Here is an 18,192-nt window from a genome sequence, read left to right as displayed (position 1 = left end):
TCATATTCAAACCTGTTAACCAAATGTAAAAAAGGAACAGCCAAACAGAATTGCATAGTTTTTATTTTATTTGTGTTGATATTGAAAAACTGCACGTAAGAAAGGTTTGTTGTATCAAATAAAAGGCCTCAATTTGAATTCCCTTCGAACAGTTGTATCTCAGAGAGCCATCAATTAAATAAAAAATGAGCTCTAGCAGTCTGTACAAAGGTTTCTAACTCTAAATGATGAATGCATGTACAATGGGGAGGAAACAATTCAGATACAGTGTGCATCAAACACATAACTACAGTGTTGTAAATCATATACAAAAAATATTTGGTAGTAGTAGCATGACAGACAGGTGCAGCTCTTTTTGATCTCTGAATAAAGAAAATATCTGTACACCTGATATTGTCACTGCAGGTGGAAACAAAGTAGAGAATACATATTAAACTGTTTAGAAAAACTCCATGCAACACTGCTTACTTGCAAAAATCACTGCGTTTTATTAACGATTACTGACGTTTTGATCAAGAGACCCTCTTCAGTGGAGTTTTTCTTTAGTATTTTTTTTCTTCACTCAATTACAGTAGATCAATCTCTAACTTAACCACAACCGTATCCTAATGCTACCACCTAAAACACAGCAAAAGGTCTCTGGATTGAATGAGCAGCACACAATCAGGGCTGGCTGGTGTTCTCATGGGACTATGGTAGTGTGGTTGTCACAGTGTGAAGCTCAGCATCAGTATTATTGCCCCTCCTCAAGTTTGGGTGGGCAGGACAAGCCCGAAGTGGAGAACCAGGAGACCATCCTGATGAAACAGAATCAGACGTGCAAAAGCAAGCCAAAGAGCTTTGAAACGTTCCGTCAGAATGTAGTTTGAACTTAAGCCGAAAATCCCCTTTCATTTTTTCCATCTGGATTTTTTCAAACAGCTAATATAAGCATTGTGTAACATATAGGCTTACAGTTTGTTGTTTGATTAACTCGGTATGATTAGTCTTCAAGTCGGCTATCTCTAGTCTAAGTTAGCTTATTGATTTTCAAGTTTTGACAGAGACAGAATAATTGAGAAACAGTTACCAGAACCAAACGCGAGTTAACCAAAAAAACAAAACAAAAATGTACGCAAAACACTTAAATTATGTTTTTGGAAAAAATGGACCCACCTGTAGTGCAACCTCTCCCATAGAGCTCTGAACCTCTCTCAGGGACTGGTAATGATCAAGGAGGTGATCTCCACACACAACATCCACCTGCACCACAAGATGGCATAATATCACAAACCAACTACTATATGGCATCACATCAGAGCAACACACTGCATGACCACATATAATGGGGGGTGGTTAGATACTGTATACTTCCCAAGGAGGGAAAAGCCTATAGTAGTAACCTACAGTTTAGCAGGAAGATGATCAGTAGCATAATATTAAAAAAAAAAAAAAAAGATAGAAGACTAACCTTAACCTACATACCCATTTGAATCTGACACAGATGTTAGAATTGGTACTTTAGGTTAATTAGGAAATAGAACCAGAAGACCAAAGAACCCGGTCTAGCACTCTGACCGAACCCAAGACGTCTCAACAGTAGGCCTATAGTTTCTATTCTTGACACAAATCTTCCAGCCTACTCTCCTCTTACTCAAGACTACTGCTGCCAAGCCCGAGTTATCCTTCCTTTGTCTTCCAGCTCTTCCTGTCTGTGTTCCCTCCGACAGGGTGGGGAGAAATCAGGCTAAGCCCCTAATCTCTATCCAAGTGTGCTCCCCGGCTTTGCTCCCTGGTGGAGGACCTCTAAGAACATTACACCAGGAGAATTAACTTTTTGGTCTTGCTAAATATTTGGTACTGCTAAATATTTTCCCCTGCAAGTTTTCTGTCACACGGTTGCATGTACGTTGCCATCCCGTGCAGTCATATGTAGTTAGGTTGTAACCAGAGACGTTGTTGTAACTAAGAAAGCTCATAGACTCTAGGGTTTGTTTGAAAGTCAGGACAAGCGCGAGTGGGCAGTGGTTACCGTCAGCTGGAGGAGGCAGGAGGAGTGTTGTCACAAATGTTGAATCAAAGGTGACCATAACTGTGGATCATCAGTTCGTTTTTAAATTGAAGCACAATATTCGCGAACCTTTGTTGGCTACCCGCAAAGTGGCTGGTAAGATTTACCTTCCAATGCCAAAATGTACCCGCATTTGGCGGGTGTTCATTTTTTGTCCTGGTTACACCATGCACTCTCTCACAGTAGGCCCAGGAGCTCTTCTCTATCTTCAGGTGTGGTTTAAGGCAGCTCTTTTATCTTCCTCTTACCTAGTTACCTGGCCCCTGAGGGAAGATACAACACTGCAACCCACTAGGGTGCATTATTAGGAAATATGAAAATGGGTTCCACCACCCACACACGCGCGTGAAAGGTGTTCAACCCTCATGAAATGTGAATTGCACGCACGCACACACACACCCAGTGCACCCTTACCTGCACCCACACACACACTTCACACTAATGTGCACCCACCCACCCACCTGGCAGGTGGCACTGAGCTCCATCTTCCTCCTGATGAAGAGCTCAACATGGCGGATGGTGGCCTCCCCCGACACCCGCACATACCGCCTCTCCAATGGCTGGCAAGGGACAGTGGTGTTAGGGCTCGCAATGCCACACTCCTTATGGCACTACATAAATATGACTATTCTACAACTCCATTAGGCACTAGCTACATGAACATTGCTGCCTTTATTTTTACAGCGATTGCTAGACCAGTGGCTGAATAGCATTATCATTGTTAACGTTTTCTACAGGTGTCACACAACAACCGTCATTGGGATAAGAGTGAGCAGTAATTACCTTATAATTGTCAATGCCGTCTTCAGCTCTGGGAACAACACAACAAAACACATATTTACATACAACCTTCAAGTGCTAAAGGGTTTTTCAATTTTAGACCTCATTTTCCACTTACTTGGAGTGTTGTAGGCTCTTCCAGACACTTTTTCCATTCTTGAGCTTTCTCGGGCCTAGCATTTAGCAATACCAGTGTCCATGAATGGGATCACCTGCATGCTATACGTATGAATATTTATAAACATCTCCACAAGAAATTCTACAGCCATCTCATACCTTACACGCATGTCGATATGAACACAATTTGTTATTTCCACTATTACAAGCATAAAGGTAAATTATTAAAACTGAGAATACTTCCTGTTTTGAAACTAATCTTTCATTACATCTGCATACCAGACCATTGTTGCTCATTTAAAAACTAAATGTTGCTCACTTGAGTGTTTGGATGAGAGAAATGTGTCTGGATGAACCTACAAAACTCCCAAGTGTAAAAATTAGGTACAGTGCTGTATGTAGCACCATCTACTGGTGGAGACAAGAATGACCAGAGCCAAACATCACCAACGAATTTCGGAAGCTCAACCAGTCAATCAGATCTGACTTCAAACTCGTAATGCTGATGTTGAGAGCCTAGTGGGAGCCTCACCTACCCCACAAACTCCAGCAGCAGAGAAACGTCCAGCTCAGGGGGGATGGTGAAGACTGACTGAGGCAGCAGCTGCTTCTGTTTTTGGCTCTTCAGCACTGGGACCGCAGGGGACGCCAGCACTGCAACCACAGAGAGGGAGAGAGGGGGAAACATAACAACAGTATTTAGACAATGTTACGACAGACAGCACGGAGACAGGACTAACCGTAAGAGAAAGAGTCGTAGAGTAGCAACTACACTGCTCAAAAAAATTAAGGGAACACTTAAGGGACACATCAGATCTTGAAATAACGAATTATTCAAGTTGAAAATCTTTACTGATATACATTGTATAATTTGTTGAGAACAAAATGACATAACAACAGTCAATGGAAACCAAAATCATCAACCCATTGAGGGCTGGATTCAAAATCACACCTAAAATCTAAGTAAAAAATTCAAATCACAGGCTAATCCAACTTGTGTGAATTTTATCACGGCAACTCATGATGTGATTCAGTAGTGTGTATGGCCCCTGCGTGCCTGTACGCACTCCCGACAACGTCTGGGCATGCTCCTGATGAGTCGGTGGATGGTGTCCTGGGGGATCTCCTCCCAGACCTGGATCAGGGCATCAGTGAGCTCCTGGACCGTCTGTGGCGGTACTTGGTGGCGTGGGATGCACCGATACATAACATCCCATAGGTGCTCAATTGGATTTAGGTCAGGGGAACGAGAGGGCCATTCAATGGTATCAATGCCTTCTTCATCCAGGAACTGCTTACACACTCTGGCCACATGAGGCCGGGCATTGTCCTGCACTAGGAGGAACCCAGAGCCCACTGCACCAGCGTAAGGTCTGACAATGGGTCTGAGGATCTCATCCCGGTACCTAACAGCAGTCAGGGTACCGTTGGCTATGACATGTAGGTCTGTGCAACCCTCCAAGGATATGCCTCCCCAGACCATCACTGACCCACCGCCAAACCAGTCATGCTGGATGATGTTACAGGCAGCATTACGTTCACCATGGCGTCTCCAGACTCTTTCACGCCTGTCACATGTGCTCAGTGTGAACCTGCTCTCATCTGTGAAGAGAACAGGATGCCAATGGCGGACCTGCCAATTCTGGTGTTCTCTCACAAATGCCAATCGAGCTGCACGGTGCTGGGCAGTGAGCACAGGTCCCACTAGAGGACGTCGGGCCCTCATGCCACCCTCATGGAGTCTGTTTCTGACAGTTTGGTCAGACACATGCACACCAGTAGCTTGCTGGAGGTCATTTTGTAGGGCTCTGGCAGTGCTCCTCCTGTTCCTTCTCGCACAAAGGAGCAGATACCGCTCCTGCTGTTGTGTTGATGCCTTTCCACGACCCTGTCCAGCTCTCTTCGTGTAACGGCCGGTCTCCTGGTATCTCCTCCATGCTCTTGACACTTGTGCTGGGAGACACAGCAAACCTTCTTGCGACCGCACGTATGGATGTGCCGTCCTGGAGGAGCTGGACTACCTGTGCAACCTGAGTGGGCTGCAGGTACCGCCTCATGCTACCAGTAGTGACGAGGACACTAGCAGAACACAAAACTAGAGAAGAATCAGTCAGGAAGGATAAGGAGAGAGCAATTGTCTGTGGCCACCACATGCAAAACCATTACCTTTTTGGGGGTTGTCTTGCTTTTGCCTCTCCAGTGCACCTGTTGTCACTTTCATTTGCACCAAAGCAGGTGAAATTGATTCACAATCACTTGTGCTTCCTAAATGGGCAGATTGATATCCCTGAAGTTTAACTGACTTAAGTGTTAAGTGTTCCCTTAATTTTTTTGAGCAGTGTAATATGCCGATCTTCAAATAACCAAATCATACCATTATAGACAATGCTTTATTAAAAGATCGAAAAACAAACAAAAACAGCAACAATACAGACAGATGTCGTCAATGACCGTTCCTGACCATACCTGTTTTAGGCACCTCCAATCCTCTCTGTTTGTAAAAGTCACACATCTGTGCTCTCTCCACTGCAAAGCAAATAAATAAATATATTATATATGAATCATGAGACAGTGAGGCCAGAAATGGGATTTCAATTGCCATGGAAAAGTAAATGGAGGGCTTTCAGAGGCTTACTTTCCTCCAGTTGTGGCAGCATCTTGTAGACGATATCTTGTAATTGCCTATCAGGTCTGTGGAGATGCAAAGGTCATACTGTACACATAAACATCTATTGCGTTGCAGGGGCAATATCATTTTTGTGTCTCAAATAGGTATGTTCTGTTCCAGTCATACACTGTAAAAAATGTCCGTAGGATTAACACTGCAATGCCGTAAAATCCTCACATAAAAAAACTGTAATTGGAAATACAACTTAGCACTGTTAACTTTACAATAATATTTAGTAAAATACTTGTTAATTTTACAGAAAGAATATGTATATTTATTTGTATAAATTACCTATTACTGTAGTTTTAACCCAGAAAAACCGTAATACAAAAATCAATACAATGCAGTTTAAATGACAACATAATAGTGTTAAAATAACAGTTTTTGTCAAGTAGAATTTTGTTATATATAAAGAAACCTTATTACAGCTAACAAATGCATATGTTATACTTATACAGTAATGTGAAAAGGTTAGGAGACCACACAAAATATTTTGTTCTTTAAAAAGAAAATTGGACTTATCAATATTTGATCTTCTTTCTAACAATATCTTTAGATAAAGGTGATGTAATTGAACCAAAAACAATGAAAATGTAACTTTGTTATCATTTTTTTCATAGAAAATGCACAAAGACGCCAATTCCTACTGAGGAAAAAGTTAGGACACCCTATGCCCTAATAGCTGGTATTGCCCCCTTTTGCTGACATAACCTTCAATTAGACGTTTCCTATAACTGTCTACCAGTCTCTGGCATCGATTGGAAGAAAGTTGTTCTTATCATTTGTACCTGATGTGGATCACTTGATTCTAATTATAGGCATTTTAAGTATTAATATATGTGGGGGTGTCCTGATTTTTTCCTCACAAGAAAAAAGCATTTCTATTAATTATATTTGACCAAAATGTTTAAAGATCTTTTATTCCAGTTGTATTTGTTTAGTTATATTACCTCCATTTAAAGTAAAATTAAGATCAAATGTCCATATGTTTGAGTATATTGAAAGAGACAAATGTTTTCATAGGGTGTCCTAACTTTTTAACATGACTGTATGTAATATATTATCTATATAATATATAGATATTTTTTTCAACTTTTATTGAGAGAGCGAATCCCCAACTTAATGCTAATGAGAGCCTGTGTAATGTTGTTTGGTATGATTAAATACTGTCTGATCAATAATTACTGTCTACTGCAACACTAAATGTTGTTAACATGTAACACGAATTTAGCCAGGGCAAATAGACCACTGTAGATCTTCATTTAAGTGCTTGAATGTTTGAGCTACTTGGTAAGCTGACTGGAAACATTTTCAAGCTTTTTTAAACCTAACAGTAATCATATACATTTGAAATTCCAACGGAAATTACCGGCTGTGTTTGAGTTTCAAACTAGTTGGGCTCTGCCTCCTCAACTGACTTGAGTGTTTTTTGGTTCTTTTATTGGTTTACTTCATTATCGCGGGAGTTTGGCCATGAGTTTGGCTCGTGAATGAGAGCGTGATCGTAGCTTGACCATGAGTTTGTTCGTGAATGAGAGCGGGAGGAAAGTTTGACACTGACGTTGGCTGGTGGATGAGAGGACACGCAGATCTGATAACCAGAAGACGATAATCTGAAGACGACAACAACGCATATGCAACAAGCTGCAGCGAGTGGTAAGCTAACATTTAATTTATTTCAAATTTGGCAGTTTGTTGTCAGAAAGACACTAGGCTGTTTTGATGCCGTTTTGTATTTTGGTGTCTTCCATGTGGTTTTAATAGTTAGCATAGCTAATAATGATTACCTGCCGTTTTTGCAGCAAAACCCTAGAAACGTTAAAGGGTTATGTGCTGCACTGTAGAGTTCATAGGAACGAACCGCATTGTCTTTTCAAATGCGATGGCTCTGACTGCAAACGGACATTTTGCACTTATGCAGCTTTTAAAGCTCATTTTTATCGGGTTCACAATGTACCTGCACCCTCTGTTACTGCTACAGCCGTCGTAATACATTTTAAATGCGCCATTTCTCTGTGTGAGCGCCAATTTCAGACCGTGAAAGAACTTATATCCCACTTGAAAGAACATTTAGTGGAGGGGCGGTCTGTGGCATGTCCAGTAACTGGTTGTAGAAATGCATTCACCGTGAAATCATCATTTACTGCTCACATGTCCAGGAAACATAGAGAATGTTTAGTGAATAGTATAAGTGACATGTACAGAGAAATTATTTCGCAGTCTTATGTCGCAGCATGTGAAGATGCTTCCCACAGCTCAGCTAGTACAACAAATGAAATCACTGAATTGCCACAGGATTTCAATGAAACTTTTATGAGGAATATATGTTTATTCTACCTAAAATTGCAAGGGCAGCTCCTCCTTCCAGCTTCAACAATACAGACTATTGTCGAAGAGATGCAAAATCTGCATGAGTTGGGGCAGGATTACACATTAAGTAAACTGCATTCACTTTTAAAACATGACATGAGTCTAACAGATGATGCTATTGCTAAAATCTGTGATTGCGTGAAGGATTCCGATCTGTTCTCTACCTGTCACCAGGGACCACTGAGAACAATATATTCAAGAGCTCAGACATTCAAAAGTATGTTCAAATACATAGTTCCTAGAAAAGTTACATTAGGAAATGATGAAAATCTGACAAAAAGGTTTGCTTACTACATACCTCTGAAGCAAACGTTAATTAACTTGTTAGAATCAGAATTGTGGAAGAATTCAGTGTCCCAACAATCTTGTGAAACAGACTCAGATGGTTTTGGTGACATAATTGATGGACAAAGTTTTAAGTCAAACCAATTCTTCATTGACAATCCAGGATGCCTGAAGCTAATTCTGTACCAGGATGCTTTTGAAATTGTCAATCCCCTCGGCTCTGCTAAGAAAAAACACAAGGTTGTTGCAGTCTATCTTTCTGTGGCAAATTTACCTGTTCATGTGCGGTCCAATACTGATCACATGTCCCTTGTCTTGCTTTGTGGAGAGAATGACCTAAAACACTTTGGATTTGCTAAGGTTTTCTCTGAGATGTTAGTGGATTTAAAGGATTTGGAAGAAAATGGTGGGTTTACTGAAAACTTCAGTCGTTCGCACTACTTTTGTAGATACTGTGAAGTCACACGAAGTGAATTTCAGAGTGATGATCCAAATGTTTGTGGTCCACAGCGCACCCCTGAAAGTTACGATACTGCTGTTGGTGAGCTACAAGCTGGAGACAGTCAATTCATCAAAGGAATTAAGGTAAACTCTATTTTCAATGCTTTGAAATCTTTTCATGTTTGCCAGCCTGGTCTCCCACCTTGTTTAGGTCATGACATATTTATGGTGTCTTATCCTATGATGTTGCGCTGTACTTGAAGTATTTCATTAAGAAAAAGAAATGGCTTACGTATTCACTTTTGAATCGGCGCATCAAGCAGTTCAAGTACAAAGGATCTGATGCACTCACAAAACCATGTGCTGTCAACTCTGAGGTGTCCAAACTTTCGGGTCAAGCCATCCAGAACTGGAATTTCTTGAGGTTGCTACCTGTATTAATTGGTGACAAAGTGCAAAATCCAGAAGATGATGTGTGGCAGTTAACTCTCCAGCTTAAGGATATTGTCGATATGATTTGTGCACAAAAGATTTCATTGTCACAGGTAGCCTATCTTGATATTATCATCCAAGAGTATTTGGATTCAAGAAAGTGTTTGTTTCCTGAGAGTCCACTAAAACCAAAACACCACTTCTTGCGGCACTATCCAGCACTAACTTTAAAATTTGGCCCCCTGATCAGAGTATGGACAATGCGTTTTGAAAGCAAACACAGCTACTTCAAGAGATGTGCCAGACATTTAAAAAACTTCAAAAACATCTGCCTAACTTTATCCGAAAGACATCAGATGTTTCAGGCATATCTTTCGGCTGGGCCAGGATGCAGTCAGTTACTGCAAGTCAAAGACAGTTGTACGTTTTTCCCCAACCTTTACAGTGACCCAATTAAACATGCAGTTAGCGATTTTGGCTTTTCAGAAAATGATACCAGTGTTTCAACAGAAATACAGTTGAAAGGTACATCTTATAAAAAAACATATAAAAAAGGCCATTTCATTGCATCAAAAAATGAGGAGTCCATGGAGTTCGGAGAGCTTGTCATTATTTTAATTCAAAATAATTTAGCTGTGTATTTTGTGATGGACACACATACATCTGACTATCACACTGAATACCACCTGTACTCGGTAACAAAACAGAGTACAAGGATGCAGTGTGTTAGCATAAATGACTTGGTAGATTTTTATCCATTACCGTCATACAGTCATGAGAAAAAATTAGGACACCCTATGAAAACCTTTGTCTTCTTCAACATATTCAAACATATGGACATTTGATATTCATTTGAACAATATTGAAAAATTGAGGTAATATAACTAAACAAATACAACTGAAACAAATTATTTAAAAAATGATTGGTAAAATGTAATTAATAGAAATGCAATCTTCTTGTGAGGAAAAAGTTAGGACACCCCCACATTTAGTTCCACTTAAAATGCCTAAAATTATAATAAAGAGCACCACATCAGGTGCAAATGATTAGAACAGCGTTACAGAGGATTTTGGAGGAGCCTGTCCTATTTAAACCTCAGATATTTAGTTTGGTTTGCTCTTGATTGTTGAAGTGAGTTGCATCACCATGGCGAGATCAAAAGAGCTCTCTGAGGCCTTCAGAAGAAAAATTGTAGATGCATATGAGTCTGGGAAGGGATATAAAAAGATCTCCAAACTATTCGAAATTGGCCATTCCACTGTCCGGAAAATAATTTACAAGTGGAGAACATTTAAAACCACCACCAACATGGCCAGGTCAGGCCGCCCAAGCAAGTTCAGCCTAAGAGCTGACCGAAAGATGCTTAAAGAAGTCTCCAACAATCCCAGAATGTCATCACGAGACCTACAGGTATCTCTTGCCACAATTGATGTCAAAGTACATGCATCCACCATAAGAAAGAGACTGAACAAGTTTGCATTACATGGGAGGTGTGCAAGGAGGAAACCCCTGCTGTCAAAAAAAAACATCAGGGCAAGACTAAAGTTTGCCAGAGAACACCTAGAGAAAGACCAGAACTTCTGGAACAATGTGCTTTGGACAGATGAATCCAAAGTTGAACTATTTGGGCACAGTAAGAGTAGACATGTTTGGCGCAAAACCAAGACAGCATTTGAGAACAAGAACCTCATACCAACTGTGAAGCATGGGGGTGGAAATGTCATGGTTTGGGGCTGCTTTTCTGCGCGCAGGGCCTGGTCAGCTCACCATCATAGAATCCACTATGATCCACATATTTTGTATTGTATCAGAGGGTGCTTGAGGAAAATGTGAGACCATCTGTTCGAAAGTTGAAGCTGAAGCAGATGTGGACCATGCAACATGACAATGACCCAAAACATTCCAGTAAATCTACCAAGGAATGGCTCAAGAAAAATAAATTGAAAGTTCTGGAATGGTCAAGTCAAAGCCCGGATCTTAATCTTATTGAGATGCTGTGGATTGATTTGAAACTGGCTGTGCATGCAAGACACCCCTCGAACATCACACAGCTGAAAGAATTCTGCAAGGAGGAGTGGGAAAAACTTTCTCCCAATTGATGTCAGAGACCTGTAGACAGTTATAAGAAACGTCTAATTGAGGTTATTTCAGCCAAGGGGGGCAATACTAGCTATTAGGGCATAGGGTGTCCTAACTTTTTCCTCAGTAGGAATTGGCATTATTGTTAATTTTCCGTTAAATAAATGATTACAAAGTTACATTTTCATAGTTTTTTGTTCAATTACATCCCCTTTATCTATAGACATTGTTAGAAAGAAGATAACATATTGATATGTCCATATTTTTAAGAGAATAACTTAATATTTTGGGGGGTGTCCTAACTTTTTCTCATGACTGTACATGCTTGATGGGCACCAAGTAATTCCACTGAAACACAGTGTTTTGGAACAATAAATATGATCTTGGCCAGAGAATGCGGTCTAAAAATGCAAATGTATGCTTACTCGAAATTACTTCCTCAGAAAGTGACCACATTTTTTCCTTTAAGATATACAGAAAAAAAAAGTTGTACATTTTCTCTCACTGTCACATATACTCAAAGTAGAGACGCCTCTTATCTAAATACAGTATATGGTACCATGTTGCCTGTCTATATGTCTGAACTACTATTGTCTTTTTTCATTTTTAATCTAGAAAACTGATGTCAGTCTTCCTTAATAGCAGGAATGACTGACTTGGAACAAACATTTCTACGCACAGCAATCACTGAAGTCTTGCCCAAGCTTCCAGAGGTGTCAAAAGACATTCTAGAAGAGACCTTACAATCCCTTGGGGTGGAGACATACAATGATTTTCAGTTCATTGAGGAAGCTGATTTGTTGTCAGCCCTACGGCCAATTCAAGCTCGAAAACTCCTTGCTGCCTAGAAGCGAAAATGTAAGTAAAATATTGCAGTACAGGATGCAACCAGTCCTGAAAGTAGCCTACATAAAAGATCAGTCCTAAATATAAAAACATTCACATATTGTTCCTCAACATTTTTTGTGTGTATGTGTGTGTTTTTGCAGGCCACACTCCTGATTCCGAATGCTCATTTGTTAGTGCCTCGCCAGGACCTTCCCCGTCCTTGCAGTCTCTTTCACCCAGAAGTTCTGCCTCAACCTCTTCCAGCAGCTGCCAAAGCCCTGGTATAGATTGGGTGGACACGTTTATCATACCATGGGAGAAGTTCCCAGAGGAACTGATGCAGGCATTGGAGAGGGGGAAACGACCGAGTCCACGAATGAGGAGGGAGTTGGTTCGGATTGTGGTTTGTGAGATGACACAAAAAACTTCTTCCGTAAGTAAAAGGAACTCTACTGAAGTTGCCAAAAAGATGGTGGCAAAATATCCCAAATCTCTACAAGACATAATAGAGGGAGACGTTATTGGGCCAGGCTATTACTCTCTCCTTAAGCAACTACTTAATAGGATTGAGAATGTGAAGCGATCTACGACCCCGAAAATCAGAAAACGAAAGCATCGCGCTGATGATTCGGACACAGATGAAATTCCTCCAGAGAAGAGAGCAGCCATCCAGGACACTTATGGTTGCATCAACTGGGATCTTAAATTCCTGCCCCTTGGAGAGACTGCAGAGAGCCAGCAGCAGAGTAAAGAAAAGCTGAAAAATATGTGTCAGCAAACTGATGCAAGTCCAGAGGAGGTCAAACGACTAATGAAGTCGACTTTCTACACACAGCGTAAACAAGTCAACCAGGGGAAAGATATAAAATACCTCCTGGAAGAGTGGCCATTTTGGTTTGACCAACTTGGCATGGCAGTTCACTTTAAGGAACTCACCAGAATTGGGCTGCAAGAAACATTCACGCGGAATGTGGATCTGAAGGGGAAACGTCTCCTGAACTACATGAATACTGTTTGTGTGAAGAACAGCAAAAAGTTTCTACAGGCTGTGATAAAGAATAAAGTTATGAGAGGAGAGCTGAGTGGTTGCCATGAAAACATCAAAGAGATGGTGTTGCTTCTGCTTTCTTACTTTGATGAGAAAGAAGATGCAATGTTCTGTTATGTGGAGGACACATGCCTTGCTGGGGAGGTGCAGATCGACCAAGTTCCCTTAACTCCAACCATTGTTGTGTGTGGTAAGTTAACTTTTCTTTCCTTTTTTGGACTTTCTTTCATTCTATCTTTTGAATATCTCTATTTTTTCTTCTGTTTCCTTCTCAGTTTTGTGTTTATTTGGACACAAATTCATGTTGTATAATGTTTTTTTTGTGTTATGTTGTTTTGTGAAACATCTCATGAAAACAAGCACTGTTTTTAATTGAGATAAAATGTTTTCTTTTGTTTCTGTTTGTTTCTTAAGGACAATCCTGCTACTCTTCAAGACGCTTCATGCTGAGTGTGGATCGAACCGTTGTACATGACAACATCCACTCCTTCACTTCTGCCCTGTGCATGATGTTTGGGAGCTATTATTGCTTCAACATCCATTACTCATCAGAGCTGGCGTCAACCCTGGAGTTTCTGCAGAGGTGTGTCTTTTTGGATTATTTTATTTAACTGAAACTAATATAAAGTAGCTGCTACGGTGATTTAGGGGATTTGTCATCTCACCTATTACCATTGGCTTTAAAATAATAGCTAAAATAAGAATAATTATGGTTTTTTTTTGTGTGTGTGTTTGTAATTAAGCTATTTTATTATTAATACAGTCTATTTTCTTCAATTTCCCAAGGTGTTTCTTCTCTATCAACCCAGAGAAGGGCACAAAAGTGGAGAGGACAAGCACATCCCGTTTTCATGTGAACCCCAGAGTCCTGACCTTGATTCAGGATCTTTCTGATCATGAGTGGCGTGATGTCTGAATATTGACTAAAGGCAGTAAGATTTCATGATGTTTTTGACTGCAGTTTGACCATTAGTTTCATCTCTCAATTTTGTTTATATTCAATATTCAGAGTGTTATTGCTTTTGTATTGAGCTTTTACTTAAGGCATTGCCTTTCTTTCCTACAGTTTCTCTCCATATTGTTTTTTATAAAGTTGTTATGATTGATAATTGACAGATGTTTTTGTCTACGGCTTTGTGGCTAATAAATTCTTGGAAAGACAAGTTTGTATTGGATTTTTTTACAAATATTTCAGTATAGTAACTTTTAAGGGGACAGTGTTCGTGTAGCCATAGCGTTAGCGGGCTACTAGTTTAGGTGTAGTAGAGTATTACCCCCCTCTCCTGCAACACTGGTGACACTAACAGCTAATGCAAATTAAGATTTATATTAGAAAGAAGTCATAGAACAAGATTTAATGCCTTTAGTTTTACATGAAATTGCAGTATTTGGATGTTGCCTTTACTGTAAACATTTGTTATAATTGCATCAAAATACAGTAAATTATAGACTTTTTTTAGGGGAATTTACAAGAAAATTCAGTTGAATGACAGTCTTATAATGAGGCTTTTACAGTTAAATAATGTTGTTTGTTTGTTCTTTTTCAGTTAAATTGAATGGGATTTGATGTACAATAAGCAACAACTCGATGTAAATCTTACTGAAAGATTTAGTTAAATAGCATAATGGTTATGCTAATTTAGCAGAAATCCAATGTTGAATTTACTGGTTTAAAATGTTATTTTATACATTTTTAAACTGTTATATTTACAGATTGTTCTGTAAAGAAGATTACGGTGTTGCCATATTTTTTACAGAATAATTCTGGCAACCCCAGCTGCCAGTATTATTCCGTAAAAACAACTGATTTTTTTTTACAGTGTACACAAAAAAGATAGGGTGACCATGGAAACAGGCCCTCATGGAATGTCTTGTTTTTTTCATTGTTTTTTAGGGCATTTCTGCTTTATTGGGATAGAGACAGTAGAGATTGACAAGAAGGATGGGTGAGAGAGAGGAGGGATGACATGCATGATATGTCAAGGGTCGGAATCGAACCAGGAACCTTGCGATTATGTGGTATGCACATTAGTGTGCAACACATTAGTCTTAAACCCTGTTTTATACATTTTGATGATCTTCATTATGGTGAGACAAGAATCTGTGTTCTTGTTGATATTTATGTGCAGTTACCGATGCCTTGATGTGAGACATACCTTATATTGTATAGTGGTTGTGTCTGGTGGACCACAATGTTGCAATTCGGACACCTGTTGCTGTAGAAAAAGTGCTTCACTATGCAGCTTTTGCAAACTGGGGGAAGAGAGAAAATAACATGGCAATTGTTGTGACAGTCACATTCCAAAATGTAAATTCAATATTCAGATTGAAAAACTGGATTGAACAAAGCTGATGTTTGTCATTGTGTAACTCACAGGTGTGCAGGCACTCTATAATTGTGGTGGCATCGATGAGAAACCCGCAGCAGAGAGCACAGCGGATGTACGGGTAGAACTGATTAAGAGGGAGTTTACACTGTGGAAAGAAGACAACATCATTAGACAATGAAGTCACTATTAGTTAGGTAGTATCACATTACAGTGGTACCATAAGTGTCTGGACAGTTTGCCTGAAATTCAAATTTTGGCTCTATACTCCAAGTCTTCATTATTTGATCTCAAATCCAAATTTGAGTAACTATGTTAGAGCATATAGTATAGTGAATTAATGAAGCAATTCACAACACATGCATACCCCTATGATAACCACAAGTTTAGAAGGCATATTCTGTGCTAGGAACAAATATGGATGATTTTTTTTTTTTAAGAATTAGGCCTAGTTCTTACTACACACAGATTTGACATTGCATGTGCGTCCTATTTCGCCACCCTTCTCCTGTGCACTTGTGATTATGTTTTTCAATCTGTGTGGAAAAGTGCACACTTCAGGAGAAGGGTGGAGAAATGGGATGCAGGCAGTGCCTTGGATTTCCTCAAATAATTATTATTTATGAATAATTCTGAAATAATTTGTAATGTTTATATGTAAACATTACATATGTTATTTAAGTGCTGATGAATATAGCCTATTGCAGCTTACCAACACCATTGAAAAACACATACCCTAACCATTACCCGAAGTAAAATGCATCCACAATAGCCACATAAGTGTAAGTGGTAATCTATTAAAACTGATAAGTTAACTTGGAGTGAGTGTGTGCATTACTTAAGTGATGTTAAACTGCCCCTCAGTTTAACATCAGCTTTCCCCTCCCATTTCTATTTACCTGTTTGGGAATCACAAAATGGAGATAAAGTGCCCTTATTTTAAAACATATTTTGGAGCAGTTTTGGGGAAATGTATCTCTATACTTAATACTCTATAATAAAAGATAAAATAATTGAAAAACAACATGTTATCACATTTTCACTGGTTACCCCGTTTGACACTGAACATGATCCTCAATATTTTTTTATTATCTTTCTGCTGGATCAGAGGTCCATCACAGTGTAAGCTTGGATGTCATATCATGACGTCGTCACGCACGTCAATTGCCCACTTATGAATGTCACCACTGAATAAAGGAGTATAAGTAATGAATCACATCATGTTCCATATTCACGCAAATAAACTGTTAGCCAGCTAGATACCTCATCCTCAGAATCGGTATCAGCATTATTTGATGACCCATCCTGGTCATCCGAGCCACCGTTGTCACCGTACAGTTCGCTGCTCCGGCGGCTATCACCAGTTGGTGTTGCCTCTCCTAACTGGTGCCCAAAACTGAAGCAACTTTCGAGTTCCGTAGTGTTTTCCTCCATGATGATATTGGAAATTGGATTCATCAAACCAAGAATACTTTCGAATCGATCATTGAAAAAACGCCCTCTGTGACTGGAGCAGGGTGCTAACCGGTCCTTAGCTAGCTACCTGGCCAACAACGTTAGAGAGCCACCTAGCTAGCCAGCTACTAGCTAGCTCAAGAAGCACAAAAGTCCCACTTTATTGAAGTACACCCTATGCTATATCATAAACTCTAGTCTGAAACCCCGACCTTAAACCGAAAAGTAGCTACTCTCAGCCTGAAACAGACTTCTATTCAAAATGTTAACCGACCCGTCATTACTTTTTGTTAGCTGCTAATTTTCCCTCGAGTATCACTATCTGACTTCTCTGAGCTCCAATAGTGGAACTTCCGGTCAATGTAAATGTAGGTAAATGAGGATTTCTTAAAAATAATACCGTCCAAGTTAAACTTTATTAAACATGGTAAATAGGTATCACGGAACCACAAATAATGCTACTTATCTTTTTTATATATATATATATATATATATATATATATATATCACCATATAATATTTGGTACAGTATTGTCCCACAAGGGTTTGAAATTGTTCTTATATGCCAAATACCCTGATGAATTGAGTATTGCCCCAGAATAGGCCACGCAGGACACGTATAATGGACTGTACAAAACTATTCTGAACTTCATAGAACACATACGGGCACACATACAGTGCCTATAGAAAGTCATCATACCCTGTGAAATCTTTACCTTTTGTCACATTACACCCTGGAAATTAAAATAAATCAAATCTAACTTTTTTGAGCTGTATGTACACATTATAACCCTCATCATCAAAGTGAAAATACCGTGAAATACCTGGTTTGGTTAAGTGATCAGCCCCTTAGAGTATACCATTATAAACCTGCTCAGGTGCAACCAATCAACTTCCAGATCAAACCTCAGGCTAATTGCCCCCCACCTGACATCAATTGTAGTGGTTTTGATTACTTCAGAATAAAACCAGCTGTTTCTTGAGGATTCCACTACTAGAAGTGCATGGTTCTGCAAAGAATTCACCATGGTTGGAAAAGTACTTTCAAAAGGCCTCCGGGATAAAGTTGTAGGAAGGCACAAGTTATGTGAAGGCTACAAAAAGATTTAGAAGGCTTTAGCTATCCCTCTGAGTACCGTTCAGAGCATCATTAAGAAGTGGAAGGCGTATGGCACCACCAACACCTTGCCTAGATCAGGCCGTCCGTCCAAACTGGATGACCGAGCCAGTAGGACATTGATCAGAGAAGCTACCAAGAGGCCAAAGGCAACTTTGAAGGACTTACAAGTCTTTATGGCTGGGACTGGTCTG

General features: G+C 39.7%; 1 protein-coding gene across 2 annotated transcripts; it reads right to left on the bottom strand.

Annotated features, from left to right (window-relative positions):
* Positions 1–60: 60 nt before the first annotated feature.
* On the bottom strand, positions 61–17,208 carry pcgf6 (polycomb group ring finger 6). Of its 2 annotated transcripts, none has more exons than XM_083695036.1 (10): positions 16,690–17,208; positions 15,475–15,574; positions 15,256–15,352; positions 5,583–5,638; positions 5,414–5,473; positions 3,484–3,601; positions 2,834–2,861; positions 2,504–2,610; positions 1,156–1,242; positions 61–797 (listed from the first exon to the last, which is right to left on the bottom strand). In XM_083695036.1, exons 1-9 carry the CDS (start codon positions 16,882–16,884, stop codon positions 1,194–1,196), a joined length of 810 nt encoding a protein of 269 aa, XP_083551162.1. In that variant the 5' UTR covers positions 16,885–17,208; the 3' UTR covers positions 61–797; positions 1,156–1,193. The 2 variants fall into 2 exon arrangements, with proteins under 2 accessions (XP_083551162.1, XP_083551161.1); XM_083695035.1 differs by having other exon boundaries at positions 2,512–2,610.
* Between the last annotated feature and the right edge of the window lie 984 nt (positions 17,209–18,192).

The sequence above is a fragment of the Argentina silus genome (genome assembly GCF_951799395.1).
Source record: "Argentina silus genome assembly, chromosome: X".
Taxonomy (NCBI): Eukaryota; Metazoa; Chordata; class Actinopteri; order Argentiniformes; family Argentinidae; genus Argentina; species Argentina silus.
The sequence above is the reverse complement of the archived record's forward strand: the minus strand, read 5'-3'. Positions and strand labels throughout refer to the sequence as shown.

Bases quoted from the DNA above. Each gene is read 5' to 3' on its own strand.
- pcgf6 (XM_083695035.1), bottom strand. From the start codon at position 16,884: ATGAATCCAATTTCCAATATCATCATGGAGGAAAACACTACGGAACTC. The intron at 3,602-5,413 runs GTATGGTCAGGA...CTGTGGTTGCAG, and splicing joins ATTGGAGGTGCCTAAAACAG to TGCTGGCGTCCCCTGCGGTC. The intron at 2,611-2,833 runs GTAATTACTGCT...GTCCCTTGCCAG, and splicing joins ACGGCATTGACAATTATAAG to CCATTGGAGAGGCGGTATGT.